We start from the raw sequence: 22903 nt of genomic DNA, 5'->3' as shown, positions 1-22903 counted from the left end.
CACATCAAGAAGTACCTTTATTAGCCATTGTGCCCTTTGGGGTACAAAGCTTTGTCGTAGGGGTGGTATTCTCAACTGGTTCTACTTTTCCACCCTTGACACTCAACTCATTAGCCATTCTTACACGCTGGGCAAGCAAATCTGGAAATATATTTTTATTTATATTTCCCCCCCCCCTCATAGAAAGGACTGGCAATGGAAATAATTTGTTGCAGGCCATCATAAAAGCATGATTAACTGTACGAGTATGAGATGAAGACAGTTTGGGGTTCTTAACTTTTCCTCATACGCTGTGTCACAAAGGCATCGTGCAAAGATGTTTCCCGTTGAAATGAGTCGGTTTAACTGTGCTACAAGTGTATAAAAGAACTCGCTCACTGTGCCGTGCTGCAGGGAAAAACCTTCGTATTATCAGTTGGCGAAGGTTTACAGCATGTTTGTCTATAAATAGCGATGGTGGCTCCCCTGGCCCAAACGAGTCCAACTGTGAGTACCGACTAATTAGAGCCTTCTCTTGTGTCTGGGCTCACCTCCATGAGAGCAACTTTACAGGGCACTTGCAACTTTTTCAGCCTGGGGCGCCTCAAAGGCTCTCCTCCTCACACCACAACCACTTCAACGACCAAAATACTGTCAACTGGTGCTCTCTCATGACAACAACGACTAGCAGCAGCTGATTAAATAAAACATGAAGGCTCACTAGAGCAACCTGCAGCGCTGTTAAATATTTCAAGAAGGCAGTTCAAACACGAACCAGAAAGAATCAGCGGTAGAGAGAAATTGCAAGCAAGATGTTTCCATCAGTCTGCCTGCTGGCCACTTGGATTCTTCTTCTTCCACTCCAAGGTGAGCACTCCACCCGGTCGGTCACTCAGATCCTCGCCAACCTGTGCTGTCGTACCCTCAGCTTTAGATCTTTTCGACCGCGAGGAGGTAAAGTACGTGGCCCTCAACGCGACCGTGACCGCGGGGGGTTCGGTCCGTTTGGACTGCGGCGCCGACCCGCCCTCCATCTTCATCTGGGGCTTCACCAGAGCCGGTTCGGACAGCAACGTGGCTCTGGCCTACGACTACGGTCACGGTCCCAAGCTGCAGGCCCGGCCGGACGGCGTGGTTGGCGTGCGCGTGCCCGTCAACACCTCCGCTCTGGTTCTGGAAAAAGTGCGGCGGGAGGCGGAGGGAACGTACACCTGCCAGGCTTTGTACCACGCGGCCAGGGTGACCTTCTACTACACCAGGCTGGATGTGGACGATAACTAATGACGCACAAATAAAGTCAGAGAAGTTCCTCGTTGTGTCGCTGGCTTTCTAACCAACTAACTCACTCACAGACGCGCTCGTGTTTTCAAACCGTGAGAAAGGAAGCTGACAGTGTGCTGACTTACTCTTCCTTATCGTCTCTTTATATTATTACAAAACTTTACAAGTCGCTAAATCTCCGTAACACAAAACAGTTCTCAGGCCAAAAACACAAAAAAAAAAAAGCATAAATAATATAAAAGACTGACAACTTTGCTCTTTGACACAGATACATTCATATGAAATAATAAGTTTTCTACTAGAAAAAAATAAATAAGTCATCTGAAGGAGTCTTTGGGAGTTTCCGCCTCAGTCTGCCGTCCTTGTCGGACAAAGTACTCTCTTAGGTCCATCGACTGTCTTTTCTCAGGCTGTCCTCTTTTAGGTCCTCTGTGACATCATCACAGCAGCTCCGACTGTCCAGCTGTCACGTCGCGGGGACCTCAGACCTCCTGGAGACTGGTCTGGATCAGCTCACCCCCACCGGACATCCAGCAGGGCTTTTCATCACAGTCCGAGTCTGGAAGGCCCAGATTTTCCCAGCACGGGATTGGACAGTCCTGATCCACGCAGTCCAGATCCTCTTCTGCTGTGCAAGGAACGACCAAACAACACGTTAGCCATTTGAGGATGATTTCAATAAATCAGAAATGAATTTGAATAATGATAGACTCACCGGTGCCATCCGCCGGACATTCCGTGTCGTCTCCCTCGAGACAACACGAGTGTTGCGAAGGCGATGAATCTCGCTGCTCGTCGGGCGGGTGTGGGACTTGGAGATTGTCGAGGTCATCTGCACGCAGCTCGCCGGCGGGGGAGCAGCGGTGGCGGCACGGAGACGTCGCCACCTGCTTCAGAGGAACCATCTCCAGACCGTCTTGCTGACAAGGCGCCGCTCGGTGCATGAGGGGAAGCGTCCCGCCCGGAAGGATGCCGTTAGGCTTATAACACCTGAAAGTGGTAGCAGAGATGCTATCATTGTTAGCATTACGCTCGCAAGGCCTTTTTTTTAGGCAGTTGTTTTATATCGAGAAAGTGTTTGTGTTTTATGTTTTCAGTTTGACATAAAATGGGATTGGCGTTAAATAACTTTTCTGGAGAATAATACAAAAGGGGGAAAAAAAAAAGCGACTGTCAGTCTGTGTGCTTTCTGACCAAGTAGCCATTGTGTTTGTATTCAAATTCACAGGAGCGTCCTAGCATAGTACGACACTCGGTAAGCCCTCGGAGGAATTTTCCGAATCCCATTGAAAAGCGCAACATCGAGTTTCCCCCGCGCTTCCTCCTATCGGAACCGCGATCCTCGTTTTCGTTCCCGCCAGCGCAAATAAATAAACAGGAGGCTCATTAGCGTGGCCCGTGTGTTGGCTGGTTGCACACAGGGTAAACTGTGATGCCGCTGAGCCTTGAGCACATAAACAGGAGCAGCATGTGATTGTGGAGTGCAAAAAAAAAAAAGGAGCTGGCCTTCTTCCCAACGACACGCTGTGTGACAAAGTCCTAAACAAATCATCGTAAATTGACTTGATGGAAAAGCCAAAAAGTGGTCTTTAAAAGGGAAAGCTTTTTAAGAAGGTTCTTCTTCGGTGCTTGACTGATTCACTAGACATTTCTATTTTTCGTCAATTCAGTAAAACAAATATAAGGTACTCCGCAAGGCTCCGTTCTCTTCCCATTACTGCATCCAAACAATTGATTTGCCTCAGATGACCCCACCAAAACCAGTAAGCGTTACCTGTTATTGTTGCACAGGTTCTGACAATTCACACAGTCCGAAGATTCCGACTGGGGAAGAGCCGTGTACATGCCGCCTCCCTAAAAAATTAAAACAACTGCGTTTAGTACGGATGAAGACATGAAGTCGGTCACCTTCGGGGGCTCCCCGCACTCACATTGTGGTGGTGGTGAGGGTGGGGCAGGGTGCCATCGTGGCCGTGGGAGTGTCCGCCCGGGTAGAGGCCGCCGTTGCTGTTGTGCAGTGGCAGACCGTTGTTTGGGTGTTTGTGGTGCAAGTGGTGGCACCCCGAGGGCAACATGCCGCCACCCCCGCCGTGCCCGAAACCCCCGTGGACGCCGCCGCCGTTCATGCGGCCGGTGCCGGACAAAGCGGTGTACTCTAAAACGTGTCCGTTGATGTCAGCCGGCTGGTACAAATAACCCGGAGGGTCGTATTCTGCGGGAGGAAACGCAAGGTGTACCGCAAGGCTCAATTCCCATCCCGTTAGATTTTCAAATTGCTGTCGACACCCACTGTGCATGTTGTTGTGCTGTCGGTTCCTCCACAGGCACATGGCGATGAAAGCCAGCAGGATGAGGACCATCACGCCCAGCACGCAACCCACGATGAGGTATAGGAGACCCCCGGGCGGCCCGGCGGGCTCCTGCGGGTGGGGCCACGGCGGCGTGACGGGCCGTTGGCTTGGCGAGCCCGGAGACTGGCGTGCTGCAATAAAGGAACATTTTTTTTTTTTAGAATTCTTTGTGATATTTGCTAGTTTGTTCAGAGTCTCCTTACCTCTGGTTTCGCAGATCATGACGTTGCTGTAGTCGCTCTCGCCGCCGTCGTTGAAGCACTGCATCTTGATGTCGTACGACGTCTCCGCCTGTAGGTGTCCGATCATGTGCCAGTCTTTCACACCTGAGAAGAGAAGCGGGTAGGTGTGACCAGAGAAAAAAAAAAAGTGAGCGTCAACTTCCTGGAAAGATCACGGCTTTAATCCCACTACCCCCCCCCCCCCACTTGGCTGACGTCATGTTCTTTCATGTGCTTCCCCCCCATACACACACAAATGCACAAACATGTAATCACACTCTGGCAGTCACAATCTGAAACTTCACAAACACACTCACAACACAGCCACTGTAGGAGTGACACACAAACACACACACACACACACACACACACACACACACACACACACACACACACACACACACACGCACACACACACACGCACACACACACACACTCTCGTGTCAGTCCCTGAGGCCTTCACACAGTTGCTGCACTCTGGTTCAACTCCATATATGGCAGCTTATGTTTGTGCTGGCTTAAGTCCACTATTAACACAGACGCACAAAGACACACACGTTACATATAAAACACACACACAACAAGAAACAAAACAAAAAAATCACATACTTTCGCATTATTGTGATTTGTATATATATATTTTTTTAAATTATTGTATTTTAGTATGACAAAGTGTCTATTTTTTTTAATGTATTTTTCAGCTATTATTCCAAAAAGCTTTGGAATCTGCAGGCTGAATCTTAATTTACGTGGAAACCTTGACTGAAGTTTGACCTGCGGTAAAAGGGGAGGAGCCCAAAGATACCAGCAGCACCACTTCCTTTCCTTTCCTGTGCCGCGATGGCCAGTTAGCATTCCAGACGGCAACCCGAGCCGCTACGTAGCTCTACTGCCCGCTCTCGTATTTCAACTCGGGCCAATTAAGTCGAAAACCGTTCACAGTAAAGAATCCATTGGTCTGTTTTGGACATTTCCACGCACCTTCGACCACGTCGCGCTTGTAGTCGCTGTCGTTGTCGCTGTCGGTGGGCCGATAGTAGATGTAGAAGCCTTGGATGGGAGTGTTGTTGTTACTCGAGGGACTGTACTGAAAGCGGAAGAAAACGGGGGGAAAAAAAATGGTTACATTAGCCCACAATTACCCTTTTTTTCCCCCCTCCCCTATCAGCTAATGGAGCGGCTCGCTATCAGCCGTCCGCTCTCTGATTGCGCGGAAGTCGACCAGAGATAATGAGAGTCGGAGGTTACGGAAAGGGCGGCAATTATCTGCGCCCGTCGGCGTTCCAAAGTTTGCACGATATGAATTAATCACCATGAGAACGACCCCAAAAAAGTTCCTGTGCTTATTGTCATTTGGTAATGGCCTCACTTGAACTTTTCCAGGTTCTGGTTCTCATGGCGAGCAATCTGTAACTTTCCGGACATACTCACAGTCCAGCGTAGCATGATCTGTGTGTCGCTGATGGCGTCGGTGGCGGAGATGTGCGGTCCCACCACCGGCCGGTCGGCCATTCGGGGGCTGGCTTGGGGCACCTGGTACGGCCTGGACGCCACGCTGCGAGGACTCTCGCCGTACAAGTTCATGGCGGTCACTCGGAACCTGTAGGTGGCGCCTGAAGGACGGACGGACCGAGTTCAAGGACACCTCCGTCGACGGCTAAGCAATAAAAAAATGGAGTCGAGGCTCACCGGGTTCAAGATTGCGAACTTCTACGGACAGCTTGAGCGGCGAGATGTTGTCGGCCGCCACGCCCCACTCGGTGTTGCGGCTGCGTTTGTATTCCACGCGGAAGGCCGTGATGGGCGAGCCGCCGTTGGCTCTGGGGATCCACGTCACGTAGACGGAGCTCTCTGTCGCCATGGAGATGGTGGGCCGGTCGGGCGCCTCGGGTACTAGAAGTGAAAGCGAGAAGACGGGTCAAACTTTGAACTGCGTCGCCGCATCCCGACTTGGCGGAAAAGATGGAAGGAATTCGGAGAGGAGGAAGCGGAAAGGATAAATCACGGGAGGAATGCGTACTTACGGCAGCAGCTGAGCGGCACGCACTTAAAGAAGCGGCAGAGGAAGACGGAGACAATGGTTAGTGGAAGATTAAGAAAGTGTCATTAGTCATATCGCCACATTCATACTGGAATTGAATGTTAAAGATCATCCAAATCTTTTCTTGCCGATAGCTCCTGAAAAAAAAAAATAAAGCCAGAATAGTCCACTGCCCCAATTGAAATGATTGCAAATGCCATTCAGCCCTTCCAGCACCATTCAAAAAATAATCATTTGGAATGTATTTAACAAAAAAAACCACTTTATAATATTCATATGATAATAATAATTCTAATATTATTTATATTACTTGATATAGAAATTTACAGTAATGACAAATGAATACAATGTAAAGAATTTTTTTGCTTCATTTGCTGTTAGCTACCTAATTGGTGACGTAATTGGTATAGTTGCTCTTCACAGAGGATAAAGAATATATGCCTCGGAGTATTGTTATATTATCCGTCCATGTGTTGCTGCACAGTTTGCACTCAAATATCAATTGCTAAAAGATTTATCAACACAGATATGAATAGTGAACAACACACTCCTTTTGAGCTGCGTGGCTACAGCAATGCTAAGCTAGGAGGGTCAAAATTGTCAACGCATCAATAGCAATTAAAAAAAAAAAAAAAAAAAAAAGACAACAATGAAACATTCTGCACTTTACCTCTGTCGTGGATCACCACTCCAAAGTGCGTGTTGGGCATTTTGTCCTCAGGGGCTTTGGGCGGCATCAGGACCACTGGAGGCTTGCGGGACGGATTCTTGTTGGACGAGGCGCTCTTTTCTGGAGGAGAAGGGACTTATAAGGAGGAAGCCAAACAAAGTCCCACACATGTTCCCAGTTGTTGACCCCCCCCCCCACCCCACCAGCCAAAGCACTCTGACACCGCCCCTGAGCCTCTCTCGTTTGATCAGGAGCCAGCTCGGGTTTCCGCCACTGTTTTTCCTTGCTAATAAACGTCTTGCTTTATAAAAAGCTCAGTGACCGTGTCGAGCGAAACCTGGATTTAACAGAACCGGACCCTACGGACTCTGGACAGAAAAGTGTGTCCGATCCTTTGTACAGTAACTGTAAAAGTTTGCTTATTCCAGAATTGGCAGCAGTAACCAGTTCACATGGCGGCCATGTTGGGAGGGGCAATTTTACCAGTACAAACCTTTTCCAGTGCGAAAGGTGAGCATGGCCGGCTGGCCCTCACCCGCCGAGCTGCGGGCCACCATGAGCACCTCGTACAGGCTGGACGCCTCCAGCTCGGAGAGACGCAGCGAGCGCTCGCTGCCGGGCACTCGCACCGTCAGCCAGCTCTCCATCAAGGTGGCCATCTCGTCCACCTGAGCGACAACGGGAAAGGCGACCTTTTAGTAAGGCCACAGTGGTGTTTTGCTTTTTTTTGCAAGAAGCTCACCTTCCGATATTTGACAAAATAGGCGTTGATGGGGCTCCCTCCGTCGGGCCCAGCCCTCCACTCCAGGTCGTAAATGTCGGGTTTGTACGTCTGGGGCGGGCTGGTGATGATGGGCGCGTCGGGCGTGAGACGGTGGACGCCACCGTCGGACGGCGGCTCGTCTTCCTGCTCCGTCAGGAATCGCTCGCTGCCCTCATCGCTCTGCATGGGCGGCAGTGAGGTCCAAACGTCCACGCCGGGGTTCGAATCTGGGAGAGAAAATGTTTCACTAAAACCATAACGCACTTTGTTTTTTTCTTTAGTGGGCTGTATGAAGTGATGGCAGGTCAGCGCTAACCGCCAAGCCTTTGACACGTGTGCTAAAAGTAAAGAACCTTTAAGTTTGGATCACGGCACTTTCCGACATTGTCAGAAACGCACGCGTGAGCACGGCACCACGGCTGCACTTTGCAAAAGTAAACAAGCTGGGAGCTGGTAAGACTAAACCTGATTCCGGGAACGTCGCCAGCTGCCACGCATTCCCCACACGGGCCATTAAAATAGCGGCGAGAAATTCTCTAGGTAGTCCTGAGGCTGCCACGCCAGAGGAAAGATGTCAAGGAAGTGATCCCAAATGTTAAAGGAAGTCTTTCCAGGCAGAAAGGGGGAACAAAGCCACGAGGGATTCCCAACAAAACAGAAGTAAAGCGCTGCCTCGAGAGATGGCAAATACTCAAATCGTCGACTCTCATTCAAATGAAAGGAAATGGCATTAATCCGTTCCATCAGCCTTTAGAATTTGCTCATCTCATCTGCCCTCGGCATGTCACGTCCATCCTCTTTAGTCCACGGCGGCCTGAAATGTGATTGCCGTGGGCGCCGGGAATTTTTTTTTCCAATTTCTGTCTATGTTTTGGTCACCTCGCTTGTTATGTTCCAGGCTACAGCAGCAGCAGGATCCCGAAAGGGCGGAGCTAGCTATAATACAGTCCTTTGATTGGTCAGTGCATGGATGGAGAAGAAATATTTAGATTCTCAAATACGTTTTTTACAGTGTACAAGTGGAATGTTTTGGATCACTGGTTAAAATTGACTGTCTGGTACCTCCCGACGCAAACGCTCTTATCATCTTTGCATTCTTTCTGCTTGCCTCTTCCACGGGAAATACCACGCAGGGATGGACTGGATGGAACGGAGGGGTGGAAGGATGCCACCACGTAAATACAAGGCGGTTGTGTAGCACGTTGACAGCCGGGGTGGTCTGCCCCCCGTCCTAACCCTTCACAGCTACTCCTCGCATTCCAGCGTCCGCGGGGGCTTATCCCCGGGCGGCGTGCACAAAGCTCACTCTCACGATCCAGAGAAGGAGGGCGGCCTTGGCACGATACGCCACCCCCAAGCGCGAGGGCCGCCTCCAGACGTGGACAGCTTAACTCTTTACAGCGCGGCTTCTGTTGAGATGTTTACTTTCGTCGACGACGTCACTGTACAAGTGGCCTGAAGTAACCTTAAGCGGCGATTTCACAACATACTTTCTTTTTTGTTTTTTCGGACATACCTGACTGCACACTCAGCATTCCCGACGACTGCGCCGACCCGATATCGTTGTCTAGCAGACATTGGTACACGCCTTGGTCCCGCGGCACCACTCCCGAGATGACCAGCTGGTCTCTCGAAATCCGTACCCGGTGCGAGGCGGCCACGGGCTCGGCGTTGAACAGCCAGGTGACGTTGGGGGCGGGGCTGCCGGCGGCCACGCAGCTGAAATGAGCCGTTGAGCCGGCAGCGACGCGCTGGTCGGCGAGGCCCGCCAGGACGGAAGCGGGTTCTACGAATCGGTTTCCGACTTTTAGAACAGCGGTTCTCAAAATGAAAAACTTTGCAGTCCTCACCGAGGATGTTGACGGTGTAGTTAGCGCTCATCACCGTCCCTTGCTCGCTCTCGACGGCGCAAACGTATACTCCGTTGTCGTCTGTCGTCACGGAGACAAATTCCAAATTGTCACGCAGGTGTCGCAGCGAAGGCCCCAGTCGGACCCGCTCGCCGTTCTTGAACCACGTGGACGACGGCGCCGGACTTCCGGAAACTACGCACTCCAGCGTGTACGACTGGGACCGTTGCAGTGTTACGTTCTTGGGGCTGCTGGGATAAACTATCCTCACTGGAGAGGAGGGGGAATCTGCATCTAAAGACAACACATAAAGACATCAAATACTGGGCTTATAAAAAAAATAATAATAATAACAAAATCTGGCGGGACTTACGTCGGACAGAGATTTTGGTACCGTGGGTCTGCGTGACAGTTTCCCCGGTGACGGGATTGTACGAGCCACACTTGTAGACGCCCCGATGGTGCAACGAGGCGGACGGGATCTGAAGGTTGCCGGACGGAAGGACTAAGTAGTCGTCTAATTAGAGAGACACGGTCGGTCAACAACAAGGTTGAAATAAAATAAGATAAAATAAAGTCAGGAAAAGAACCTGTGGACGCCTCCACGCGCTCGCCCCGCACTCTTAATTGGGGGAAGGCCGGCGGCACGCTACGGGGTAAAGGACACTCCACGATTGCCGCGTCGCCGACCTGGACGGACAGCGAGCGGCGCCGGCTGTCTTCGTACTGGGAGATTTCTGCGAGGCCCGACACAGAGGGAACATTAGGAAGCGGCGAGTGCTGTTATGACTCGCGCAAAGGAAAACCCAAAGGCTCATTAAGGATGTCAAAACTCCCTCCGCTTCCTTCCCGTCGCCGCTCGGCGGCAGGCGTCCTCGCCCTTTTCTTGGCTTGCTGCCTGGCTACTTTAATGCGGTGGCAGCAAGGAACAAACAAAGACTAGATTCTTCAAGTCTTACGAGGAGCGGTGAGCAAAGGGGGGTGGGGACCGACATGGCGATGGCCGCCGGCACGTCCACGTACCTGCCAAATCCACACGTGCGTAGCGGCTTGCGACGGCCAGCCCGTGTCCCGAGCGCGCCACGCACTGGTAGACGCCGACGTGGGCGCGCTGTAGATTAGCGACGGTGAGCGTCCCGCCGTTCAGCTCCACGCCGGGGAGGGTGTCAGCGAGCAGAAGTTCGCCCCGGAAGCGCCAGGAGAGCGCCGCCGACGGGGGGTTGGCGGCGCAGCGCAGGCGGGCCGGCGAACCCGGACTCTGGACCAACGAGGCGGGCTCAGAACGGAAAGATGGATAGTGAACTGAGGAGGGACAAAGAGTGGGTGATGAATGGAGGGAGTAGAACCTGATGGAAACCACACAGACAAGGTAACTGACCTGTGCAGGTGATGAGCAGGTCCTGACTGAGACAGAGCAGAGTGGACAGGAAGACCCTGAGGCCACCGTCCATGGCGCCCTCGGACCCCTACCGGCAGCCGTGATGGCCCGGCGTGCACGCCCTCCTCCGATTAACCGACCTGAAAGAAGAGAAGGAGCATTTCACTGTACTTCCTTGACACCGATATGGGGGGAGTGTGCGGTCACTCTTTATAGCACTCTCTTGTCACACGGCTCTGCGTCCTCATAGATTCACTCTAGCCTGACATCCCTCAGCGGTCCCCGCTGGACCAGCCGCCCAAAAAGGAGGGAGGGGGGGCGTAATAAGAAGCATTCCTCCATCCTTTACAAGCAGCCCCCGCCCACATCTCCTCCCCCTTTCTCCTCATCCTTCTCTTTCCAAGAGTAATCCAGGCCGGGCTTTGATCCCGGGGTTCCTGCTCGGTAACCAGGGCTGGAGAAAACCACAATGGCCGCCCAGCTGTGATATTGATGGCCGTGCTTCAGCGGAAGAGCCAAGCCGAGGGGGCAAATTAAAAAAGAGGACGAGTGTCGGGATGGGGGCACCGCAGGGAGTGCGAGGCTGGGGCTAAAGCTAAGCTAATGCTATTTGAAAGCCGCATTAGGCAAAATGTAAGCTGTTCAGTATCAATCTTGTCTGACTGTGATTCAAAAGGAATCAGTCAGAGTCCAATATTATTGTCACACACACACACACACACACACACACACACACACACACACACACACACACACACACACACACACTAACACACACACACACACACACACACACACATACACACACACGCGTGCACACATCCTGGAAAAACAGGTGTTTAAGTGCTTAAAGAAACAATGAAAGCGCTAAGGCAACACAGTTTGGATTTCAGCGGGCTACTGTGTAATCTGGCGTCACGTATACTTTGTGGCATCTCACATCAAAACCGCATCACCACGCCACATGCTGCGACAGGCCCCAGACTTGGTGGATTCATGATATATAATTACAATAATAAGACACGGAGGGGGGGGACACAGAACACGGGACCGGTAACGCCGTCCCTCGTCTACTGTATACCAGGAATGGGCTGATCTCGAGTTTGCTGGATATCCTAATTTGGTCATTTAAAATGTATTGTTACTGTTTTTTTATTTTTATTTATTGCTGTCATTTTATTGATTTTCTTTTTCAAATATATTTAAAAATATGAAACTACATATTATTATTGTCTCTATCTACAAATCTGTCAGTTTCATGAAATCAATACCTGGCCCTTGAGCACAAAAGTCTGCACCCCCCTCTTGCGCTATATGCTAACCGCCTGCCATCCTTTCCTTCCGGCGCTATGGCGACCGGTCGCCCTTGTATAAACACACACACAGCTGCCTATCGGCCCCGTCCATCTGGCGCTGCGAGGAAACGCACGAGGGCATCCATCTTCCCGCTTATCTACTTGACTTTTCTCTGACATCCGCCACCATGAAGACACACGCCGCTAGGATATCTGGTGTCAAACCCAAAATCCCATTAGCGAGGCTCCGACCTATGCTGGTGGCAACGCATGCTGAGGGTGCGGCTACCTGTCTGTCCCGTCAACACTTTTTTTCCACGCAAAAAGCAGCATTAGAAGTGTCTAGGTTGGTCCAAACACTATTACAAACTGAAAAGCAGATGTTCTGGCATCAAAAGAGTCACTTCATTTGCAACTATCTGTAATTTAATGTTCTGGATACTGCATACGACTCTGAAACGTAGCGCTAGCAACAATGCTAAGGGATAGCGCTACAGAAGAGGTGTCCAGGCTGCTACAAAATGTATTCTAAACCCAAGTCAATTTATTTTACTTATAACTAGCTAATTAGCTGCAATTTAATTCTCCAGATACTATATTTAATTGATCGTTAGCATGCCCGCTAAGTGCTAACAGGTTTAAAAAGTATCACACTTAAAAGTACAAAAAATTGAAAACATTCATTTCTTTCTCATGAAACATACTAAATCTTAACATTTATGTTTAATCACACCATTTGTCAAATACTCATAAATGTTCCTTATAAGGGAGGTAGGCTAGCACCTTCTATTCAACTCCTGACGGGGATAGCGTCATCCATCTCCACCACTGCTGAATGAAGAGGGAGTGAAGGTCCTGACACAGGAGAAAATAAACACAGTGACAGGTTGCCCTCAGGGAAAGCAGAGGAGGATCAGGGGGGGGTAGGGGGTTCAAGTGTACCGTGTGTCGGAGCACCTGCAGGAACTCCTTTAAGCCCCCATGTGGGCCCGGCCCATATCCCTTTCTCATTGGGTAAAAGGAGCATCAAAGAGCTGTGAAGCAGAGGTACAACACGTCGCGACTGGCGCTCTCCACTCAGCTTCACAAGACGGCACAGCTGAGTGGAAGCCAACCACAAACAATGTGGCCCAGTGGGAAGATCAAATCTCCTCACCGCACACAAACCAAATCTAGAAAACTCCACAAGACAATTTGCCGCTGCGGGAAAGGACGATGGAAAGACCATGGATGATTTTGCAGGTCAATCCTGGCGCCCCGGTGGACTGATCTGACCTGCTAGCGGAAGCCGACCGGCACGCTATACCCCGAACCTGCCCGCACTCGCCCCCTCGGATCCGCCAAAGGAGTCTGCATTCCTAAACCCAACAAGGAGGCAAAGCCGGCGGACAGGACAGACGCAACGATGGGAGATAAACGCAAAAACAAAAAGACAGAGAAGGGGGGGTGAGGGTACAAAAAGGTCTCCATTTGCCAAGCCCCAACGGCTATCTGAAGCTCGCTCATACCTCAAATCAAGACCTATTAATTCAAAAAACTCATTAGGTATGGCCTTGGTGAGTCGAGGTATCTCTGAGTCTCCTTGCGGAAAGAAACTCCAGGGGGTCCATTATTCGTCAGGATGAACTGGCCGAGGCAGTCTGGGGCCACGGCGGAAACTAATGAGTGGAAGCATCGGGCTAACGCCATCTGCTTCACCCATTCAAAGAAAGAGGCGTGATTTGGAATCAGCGCAAGGAATTAGCTCCAGAGGAAGAAGAGAGGGGAGTCCTTAAACTTGGATGGTTTCGGCCGCGAGAGGATAGAAAGCGGACCGTTCAGGCGGCGCTGGGCTAATGACGAGGTCAGACGAGTCTCGAGACACCACGGCCGTGACGCCCTGGCTGCGATGCGGGATCGGGAACGAAAATGGGAGGCCTTGGGGGGATCAGACAGTCACATCCCACAAAGCCTTGTTTACCAGGGACACACACTGCCCCCCCCCCACACCTCCTAAAAGTGGCACGGCCGAGACTCGGGAGACGACGCTAATTCCACCCTGAGGCTTTTTGGCCGCGAAAGCAGAGAGGCAAAAGAAGGGGAGGAGGCCGACGAGAACCGTGGCTGAATGGTACAGTATGTTCGGCTGCTCTTAATTGGAGATTGTTCGACATTGTCTTGTTTCCCTTGGGAATCTGCGAGGGAGGGGGCGGGGGGCCAGTGGGAGGTCCACTCGTTTCCCAAGGTCCTCAGAGAGCCGGATTAGCCAACAGTGACGAAACTCAATAAGGGCCTCGGACACGGGAAACGGATCCCAGGGTATCGCCGCCATACAAGGCCACCTCCGGACCTTTTGCAAAGTAACTAACAACCCGACGCCTTTGTGGGAGCGCTCGGGGTCCTTCCAGCTGACTTCACAGGCCTTTCAACCCACAACGGGACGTCTGCTCCGACCAAAAGGTAATTTCGATGGAAGAGAGGAATGCCCGAGGGGGGCTTTATGCCCGTGGGGAGTGTTATAATACCCCCGACATGTGCCAAGAGTCTGACTCCCCGCACCAGGTGAGACATTCCTCCGAGTCAGCTATGATGGCGAAAAGGCGTTGATGCAAGGGGAGGATCAAGTTTGCCAGAAAGTTCACCTTCTCCAAAGGGAGTTGGAATCTGTTGTGTCGGGCATGCGGTGATCTGATCCAGCTGCCACCCCCCCCCCCCCCCTCCCGACGCTCCTGGATTCCATCAGTGTACGTGTCTCCGCGGCAACAAGTGGTAGACAACATTCTCTGGTCAGCCTCCTCCTGATAGATCCATGGCCGATGCCAAAAAAACAAATATTAATGTGTTTTTCTTCTTAAGAAAATCAAAGAAAAGCAGACTTTGGGAGAAACTGGTGATAAATGGGTCTATGTGGTGTTCCTTACTTTGCGGGGGCAGGGCGAGGATTTACAGGATGAAGAACCTGCTCTGCAAATGCTCCGGTTGGCCCGCCAGAATAAAAACAAACATTTGTCAAGAGGTTAAATATAATTAGTCTTCCTCACCGACGTACAAATCTCTTGCAAAAACCCAAACAAACCAGCACTCAAAGACAAATATGCAGCGTCCGCAAATGCTCCTTATAGTTTGTCCAAATGTTTATCCTCGCTGCTCTCGCTTGTTGCGCGCCAAACAGGAGATCACAAAACAAACCGTCTGGCGTCAATAAACAGACGTGTCGGCCGCGTCTCAACTTCCTGGCACTGGCTCAGAACGTCTCGAAAAATCCAACAGCCGTGGCCAAGGATAACAAGACTTCCTGTCGGCAACCGAGAGGGCGTGGTCTCAAGTGCCATCTTTCGTAAGTGGATCCCGACGGAGTGATTGATGCAAACGTGACAAAACTGTAATAAAGAAATAACAGCGCAGTAGAAAATGAAGAGTGGCTGGAAAAAAATATCCACATCAATACGTTTGAAATCCGAGCACTTTTGGTAGCCTAATGGAGAAGCCCTGCTTAGAAACTGCTACCGTGGACCGCAATAGTGATTGATCGTCACAGAAAGTCAATATTCCACAGATCGGTGATGCCTTGGGCCGGACGGGAGCTGCAGTTCATCGCCGGGACAACAAAGTCGCCGATGGCCGCTCGTTTCGGCCTTAATATAGTCCCGCTGGTCCGCATCGAAACCAAAGTCAGATGTGACTGGTTGGCTTTCGAAACATTTGAAATAGAAAGCTGCGGTCTATAGAAAAAAAAAACCCCAAAAAGCTCACTAGGGGCCCCGCCGCCGAGGCAAATTTAGTCGTCTCACTTTCGGGAATCTCGCAAACAGGAAGATGCTGAGGATTTAAGTTCACACCAGACACAATGAACCCCGACAAGGTATTTTTGTTTTGCGTCAAAGCCCACGTGGCGCTCTGCAACATGTTGGCCGCACATCACAGCCTCAGATGGTTCCGAGTACATAATAAAGAGTATTTATAGTCACTTCAAATAGCGTGGCTTAAGGAGGCGGCTTCACGCAGCAGCACAGACCAGTTGAAGAAGACCCCGTTTGGCGTCGACTTCCACGGTCACTTCTCGACTTGTGCCGTTTGTGGTTTGCGTCCTCTTATCGTTCTCGGTGTATATTTAGAGCCGGTCTGTATTTTCATTACACCAACAGGCAAAACCTCAGAGAAGAAGCAGACCTCTGAGCCGGGCTCGTATCCAGCCGGTACCGCCTCGCCCTCGCCCAGCGGCTGTTGCGGAACATCTGCTTGAAAAAAAAAAAAGACTTGCTTGTTTTGCCTTTGCAATCACTCCAGCCTGTGTTTGTCATTTAAAGCGTTACAGTAAGGCAGTAATGGAAAAACGAACAGTTGCCGATTGATTAAAAATGGCTATAATTGTCTCTATGAATAGTAAATAGACATAGCATAGCATAGCACAGCTACTTGTCTTGAGGCTAATTTTCTGGCTAATTTTTCCTACTTTACAAGATGGTGTAAATGTAGCATTTAAATGTCTGAATCTATTATTACCCGGCCGGCAACCATCACGTGGACTCAATTTTGAGACTAGCTCGTCATTCCTTGTCGCCCTCCCTCAGCTACTCCTAACTGCTGGGTGTTGTCAATCAGCACCCGGAGACTCCATGATCATGGGGGCTTTTTTGGCACTCCGCCACCTCCCCTCACTCCAACTTCCTCCCGACGGGGGCCCGGGCCTTGATAAATGGTTGCCGGCGTTCGCTAACAGGCTTGATGGAGAAGTTGAGGTCAAAATGCCGGGAAGCTAATTTTGAATCATTTGGCTATTTAGGATACAGAAGGCGATTTGGACAGACGGTCATTCCCTACGTCCAAATATTGTGACAGTGATGAACAAAATCTCAGATTTATCTCCGTGTATTTCTGGCTCTTGGGACTTCTCTGAGGCAGAGGTCAACTCAGTGACAGAATGAAGTGCGAGCTCAAATAAACAAGCGAACCGTGCTTTGATTTAACTCACTTTACAAAATGAGGCCCGGAGTAATCTGTTCATAAAATTGAAAAAAAAAGTCTTGTTAAAAACATACCTATATTTGTAACGCCTTGCTAGCGGAGAAGAAGCGATGTTAACCCCTCGCTGATAGTCGTCTGGCTGAAGAGCAAACAGCAGTCGAGGAAAATTCTATTATTAACTAAAATCAATCATTTTAATTCACAGGCTAGCAAATAATTACTAACCTGATTAGAAAGCAGCAACTAACAGGCAAGTTGTTAGCATAACACACAAGCGTGATTAGCATATTCTGCTAGCAGGTACAGTAAAAGCTTAAAAATAAACTTTTATCTGCTTTCAGATGATTGAACGTAGGGGGGGGGGGGTAATGCTAATAGCTATCGCACGGCGTATCAGTACTTGTCCTCATTGCTATGGAAACCCGGCGGGTGGACTTTAAAGTTCTTGTGTGGTTCTAATAGCGCATGTGTTGCCTGTGTGAGCTTGGTACCATTACACGCTCCCATTGAAAATTGCCCACTTAACATAGCTTTGCTACGGCAACATGTGTTTGTCATTAGCGGGCACACTAATAGTCAAAAAAGTGGATGTGCGCGGCCTTAATCGCACCGTTGTGCTTTGTTCATGGCCTGTCCGAAATGAGTTGGGCACACTAATGGCTAATTCATGTCCCTGCGAATGCGCGGAAACAAAAAACAGGATTCAGGCAAGGCCCGCTAATAGCGGTGTTAGCATGGCGACACAAAATATACGTCATGACTCACACACAAAAAAAGTTGTGATCAAATACACTGGTGCTTGGCCTTGATGTGGTCTGGTATCATTTTACGGTATACCACGTTTTCATTTTTTTTGTTTTATGGTTTGTTTTTGATCATTTGAGCGGGATAAAATAGGTGCGCCGACTCGACAATGAAGACGCTTGGAGTGAATTTGTGGAAAAAAAACAGCTGTTATACAAATTTGGGGGGCCAGAATTGAAAGAAAACACCGTAATGAGGATTTCCACGTGATTCGGTGCAACAAAAGAGCAAGCCGTCGATATCAGCGTTCCCTGAAAGGATTTGAAAGGCGTCGGAAGTGTCTGCTTGTCGCCCATTGACACCACAAAGCGGCGGCCGGCGTTTGAACTTGGGAGGCGTTTTTTATGCGCGGGCGCCCATGTGTGTCACCCCGATGCGGCGCCCCCGTTGGATCCTTTGTTCACCATCACTTGTTTGGAGTGTTCAGTTTACTGACAAAAAAAAAACATGAAAGTGGATGGCCATTCATCAACTACCTTGCAATGTACAACAGCAATTCTGTGAATGTGACATATTAATCAGCAAGTTTTTTCCCCCCTAATGATTTAGGCATAGTTGTCAAATTAAAAGCCCAATAAATTAGTCCTGCCTTAACATTTATGTCCATTTATACAGCTTTACAAGTTAAAAACCAGCCTTCTAAGTGTGAAACCTAAATCTACTTTTACCCAAAGAGATTTGACCTTAAACTCAATCAAAAGTGGCGCTGAATCACGCCACACTCGATTTAAAACAATCAAAACTCTCTGAACTTCAAATGTTTCTCCAGCAAAATTAATGTGGCGGAAATATGGCTCCCCAAAGTGGAGCTGCAAGTTTTCTTGGAGTACAAAGTGATGATTCAACGCTCCATGTTTTTTTTTTTCTTTTCTAAATGAATGTTGTTGACACGGCACGCCGACTGAGGACATAATAACCATTTTTAGTCATATTCTCCGGTGCAGAACTATTTTTTCCTGCGTGCAGTCAGTCACCTGAAGGTGTCTCGCAATGTGAGAAGCAAACACTTGTTGAATCACTGTAAATAGCAACATGCCTAAAGCCCCACATCGCTTGCCCCGCTAGGTGTCAGAACTTTCCCCGGGATCTAATGCACCTTGCCCGGGCCTCTTTTAGCGAGCACCCACCGGCCACTCAGCAAGCCTTCCTCGGGTCTTCATAGTGAATCTTTGTCGGCCACTGCAAACATCCTTCGGTCACTCAACAAGGCGTCCACACAAGCTCTCTCTGAACTTTCCACGCACGGTTCTCGGTGGAGCCTTCATCGGCCACTTAGCGAGTTTTCCCCGCGGAGCCTCTCCGAACTTTCCACGGGTATTTAGCAATACTCTCCGGTCACTCAGTAAGCCTTCTTCCCCGGTTCTGTCTGATCTTTCCTCAGTTCTTCTCCAAACCTGCCTGACGTCCATCCGTCATTCGTGCCTCCTCCTCCTCCTCGCCGATGTTCTTACCTTGTTTCCAGGAGCGCTGGTTGCCGTGGGCCGTATCAGCAGCCAAAGGCATTCTCACGGTGCAAAATCCGCGCGGGGCCCTCCATTCCACGCGGACGACACGGAAACCACCGCACCGCAGAGTGTGGAGACTTTTCAGCCCCGCCAGAAGAGTCCGCAAGCTTCGGGGGTGCCAAAGTGCGATGAATAAAAGAAATTGGCGAAACAAAAAAAAAAAAATGGAGCTGAGTTTGGTGGTGGACGGTGGAGCACTTCTCACAGGTGTGGACGTTATTCCACTTGCGTGTATTTAGTAGCGATCAGCAAAAACATAACGGGAGGGAAAAAAAGAAATCCACTTTGTCACGCTCGCTCACTTGTCAGGAGCTGCTGAGCGGAGGGAGGCGGTTTGGGGGCTGCCTGCACTCGCACCTCTGGAGCCAGTGTCTGCTCTGCTCTGGTCGCTCCGTGGATCATAGCAGCAAGCGGCCAGGCTGGAATGTCCCAGCCCTGCTCGCTTGCACGCTGCTCCCACCGGGAACGGGAGAGAAGGAGGAGGAACGGTGGGAGGCGGAGACAGGAGGTGGAATCTTGGAAGACTGCAAGGAGGAGGTGGCCTAGGAGGGGACTTTGTTGCCCCCAATGCATTGCATTAACGCTTTGACGGAATGTCACTGAAAAACACACAAGGATGACCTCCGTGTATGATTTACATTCATTCAAAAGATTCAAAAGGTCATGTTGTGAAGGTCGTTTAGTCACGTTGTTATTGTTCATATTTAATTAGTCGTTAAAAGTGTGTAAATCTGCAGTCAGTTGCACCAGTGGAAAAAAAAACAAAAAAAACCACGCAATTAAATAGTGTTCTTGACCAGGCTCATTAAAGTCCATGTGGGTCATTTTTTGGCACCAGTTCCAATGGGCATGTTGTGCATGTGGACGTGAGTCAACAAGATGATCACATCGGCCACGACACGTCTCAGACGGCAGGTGCAGCCTGGCTAGGTGCGAACAGAACAGCAAACGTCTGACGGAAAGAAAGAAAGAGACTTACAGCAAAGGAGGAGGAAGAAGACTCCAATTTGCCCCAAATTTTGCTAGGATCTCATTTCTGTGGCAACTAAACCAAACAGGATTTGTCCATAAAGCTCCCTTGACAGGTCAAACTTTTATACTTAATTCATTACAAGTTCCAGCTCGGTTTTTCATGCCAAGTGCGAGTTTGGCCTAAATCTCCGCAGAGGCGGGCTAGACTAAGTTTTGCTATCTTCACAGACCCGTGCAAGCTGCTGCTTTATCGAAATCCCGTTACACAATTCAGCCGTGCTTCCGGCAGGCAAATATTTTGCCTACTAAAATGTCAGGTGGCCGTCAAGTGCACGTGAAAGCAGACGTCCAGCATGGCGCGGAGAGAAACCACATTCCTCCATCGCCCAACTCAGCTGGGATCAATTCCAGCTCACTCTGGACCTTGAACAAGATTTTTCCATGTGATGCATTCAAGGAAGTTTCCACAAAACACGAGCGGCCATTATCAGCTAGTTTGTAATAGCTTACGAGGGGGGCGTATTTTATGAGAGCTTCATCTTTTCGTCTCTCTCTCGGGGTGACGGGCCGCTTGGAGACGTCTGAAGTTTTTGGGGAACGAGGGGGAGGCGGTGATTGGACACAGTCGCATGTGAAAGGCCAGAGAGTCCACGGGGGAGCGGGGCTCCGCACACAAAAGGGCCAGGGAGGGGCCGGCCGTGCGGGAGGGGCCACCGCTGGGAACCAAAGCTGACAGCACAAACACCGCCCCCCCCCCCACCACCACACCGAATCTCAGCGGTATTTACTCACGTATAAGTGCTGGGACCTCTGACCCACATTTAACCGATAGAGGCTTGTTTGCTCCATGTCAACAGATTACAACACTTTCATGTTGAGAACGGAAAAATGCTAAACTGCCATCTATTTTTCTTAAGAGCTTTGTACTCATCACAAACAGCTAGCTAGCTAGCCACGCCCGCATTGCCAAAACGCAGCTTCCCTTCGGAGAATCTGCCGACGTGGCTGAATTAGAGCGCCTCGTTGTCCGCAGCGAGTGCATGCCTGTCACAGACAGAAATGTGGGTGAGTGAGGAGGGGGAAGCGAGTACTGAAAAACAAAAATTCCCCAAATTCCCCCAAAGTCCCACCATGAAGAGTCACGTTAATCATTCGTCTTTGTCGTCGGTCATTAAAATTGGCATTATTTAGCACATTTTACGAATACTTGGAACAGGCATGAGTCCAACTGAGGTTCTTGTGGTTTGCAACGGATGCATGCGACCCGGCCGTCCTTTGGCGTGAGGATAACGACCTGGCAAAAAAGTGTCAACCGAGTGTTTATGAGCTGAGCAAAGCAGTTCTAGCCCATGCTTGACTCTGCCAGAGCATGCATGCGCTCAACTCCAAAACTTTTAAAACGCCGAGCGATAACGAGCACAAAACAATATTTAAGTCAGAGCACAAGTGGGGAGGGGGGGACTCACTTCAGATAGCCACAGCCCCCTTGCCCCCCCCCCCCCCACCTCTGCACGCCCCTGGTTGGAGAGACAAATATTTTTCCCATATTCTACTGAGTGTCTCGTTACTTTTGCTTGTGAGTTGAAAACATCTTTTGCACTCAATCCAGGTGAAGACATAAAGCGCTAGTGTGAAAATGTCACTCTTTCATAACGTACACTCAACAAATCCCTCAACACAAAGGCTGAATGTGTATATTGTATATCATGATACAGACACGTGTGTGTGTGTGTGTGTGTGTGTGTGTGTGTGTGTGTGTGTGTGTGTGTGTGTGTGTGTGTGTGCTCGCACCTCTCTCCATCTGCTTTCTGCATCACTGGCGTGGGATCTCTCTCTCTCTCTCTCTCGCTCTCTCTTTCCGTCGCGGTCCCCCCGGGAATTCCATCAATGTGTGTAAGGTCTCACTCGTTTGCACTCCATCAGTTGAGAGCACCATCGAAAGTGACAAGTTGTGAAATAGATCTCATTAGAGTGCGCTCAGTGGATAGGATCATAATCCAACAAATGGAAAAAGGCAATTTGAGCTAAAATGCATTTTTAATAAGTGACATTTTTTTCACTTCATACGCAATTTTTTACTCCATCAACGTTGCGACTAGCCTCGTCCGAGCATCTCTGACGTCTGCCTAGCGTGGCGTTAGCAGGTCTCATGAGATAAGCTAACATTAGTCTCATCCTCAAAATGGCAAATTTGAAGATTTACGTAAATGTACGTTTCAGGTGAGCGGAGAATAAAAGTCTTATTGTCCTCGGAAGTAACTTGTCGCAACCGTGTGCGCGTGTGAATGAAAGCGAGTGTGGTGACCTGTGAGAGCGCCGAGACTCCTTTAAAAAAAAAAAAGCCACATGTCGGAGGTCCCGGAATGAACCCTGGCCCTCGCAGACACCCGGCCGGCCCCCAATGGGAAAGCGATTGTTTATTGAACTAGGCTTTTATGGAATAGCGAGTCACAGGAAGTCCTTAAAACAGCCGCGGCTACTATTTAGACAGTCCCCTTTGGGAGTAAACACCCTCCTGACCACCATCAACACCCCCAAGAAGCAGATACCCCGCCGTAGAGGAATGCGTCTATTCACAGGCAGGCGGCCATCTTGGAAGTTTGGCTCTTGCGTCCCGTTGCCGTGGTAACGCTCCCTCATCCGGCGCCCAAAAAAAAAATACTAATGATGACATGTCAATCAAATTGAAAACCTCAAGGTGAGTTTGAGCGGAGGTTTAAAAGTGCAACGTGCATTCTTGTCATAAAATTGAAACCCAAGCATTAGACGTCGACAGAAATCTGTCACAGAGAAGGAATAAAAGCCACGAGATATATTCTCGTCATAAAAATCCCGCGGATGTGCGCTCG

The 22903-nt window shown here is 49.8% G+C and overlaps 2 protein-coding genes across 4 annotated transcripts; one reads left to right on the top strand and one right to left on the bottom strand.

The window, feature by feature from the left end:
* Positions 1-791: 791 nt before the first annotated feature.
* LOC147054024 (uncharacterized) lies at positions 792-1260 on the top strand. Its single transcript, XM_085917003.1, has 2 exons — positions 792-846; positions 908-1260. Exons 1-2 carry the CDS (start codon positions 792-794, stop codon positions 1258-1260), a joined length of 408 nt encoding a protein of 135 aa, XP_085773129.1.
* cdon (cell adhesion associated, oncogene regulated) lies at positions 1084-20238 on the bottom strand. 3 transcript variants are annotated; one of them, XM_085917001.1, is made up of 21 exons: positions 20062-20237; positions 19029-19681; positions 12613-12684; positions 10535-10674; positions 10180-10458; positions 9747-9893; positions 9530-9673; positions 9157-9450; positions 8823-9092; positions 7286-7533; positions 7037-7211; positions 6544-6663; positions 5522-5725; positions 5264-5445; positions 4814-4919; positions 3815-3937; positions 3551-3742; positions 3192-3472; positions 3035-3114; positions 1976-2250; positions 1085-1888 (listed from the first exon to the last, which is right to left on the bottom strand). In XM_085917001.1, the coding sequence occupies exons 4-21, from the start codon at positions 10605-10607 to the stop codon at positions 1743-1745; spliced, it is 3339 nt and encodes a 1112-aa protein (XP_085773127.1). In that variant the 5' UTR covers positions 10608-10674; positions 12613-12684; positions 19029-19681; positions 20062-20237; the 3' UTR covers positions 1085-1742. The 3 variants fall into 3 exon arrangements, with proteins under 3 accessions (XP_085773128.1, XP_085773127.1, XP_085773126.1); XM_085917002.1 differs by lacking the exon at positions 12613-12684 and having other exon boundaries at positions 1084-1885; positions 20062-20238; XM_085917000.1 differs by lacking the exon at positions 12613-12684.
* Positions 20239-22903: the final 2665 nt, after the last annotated feature.

The sequence above is a fragment of the Syngnathus leptorhynchus genome, chromosome 7 (genome assembly GCF_054491065.1).
Source record: "Syngnathus leptorhynchus isolate UIUO chromosome 7, UIUO_Slep, whole genome shotgun sequence".
Taxonomy (NCBI): domain Eukaryota; kingdom Metazoa; phylum Chordata; class Actinopteri; order Syngnathiformes; family Syngnathidae; genus Syngnathus; species Syngnathus leptorhynchus.
Note: the sequence above shows the minus strand (reverse complement) of the source record. Positions and strands in the feature narration are given on the sequence as shown.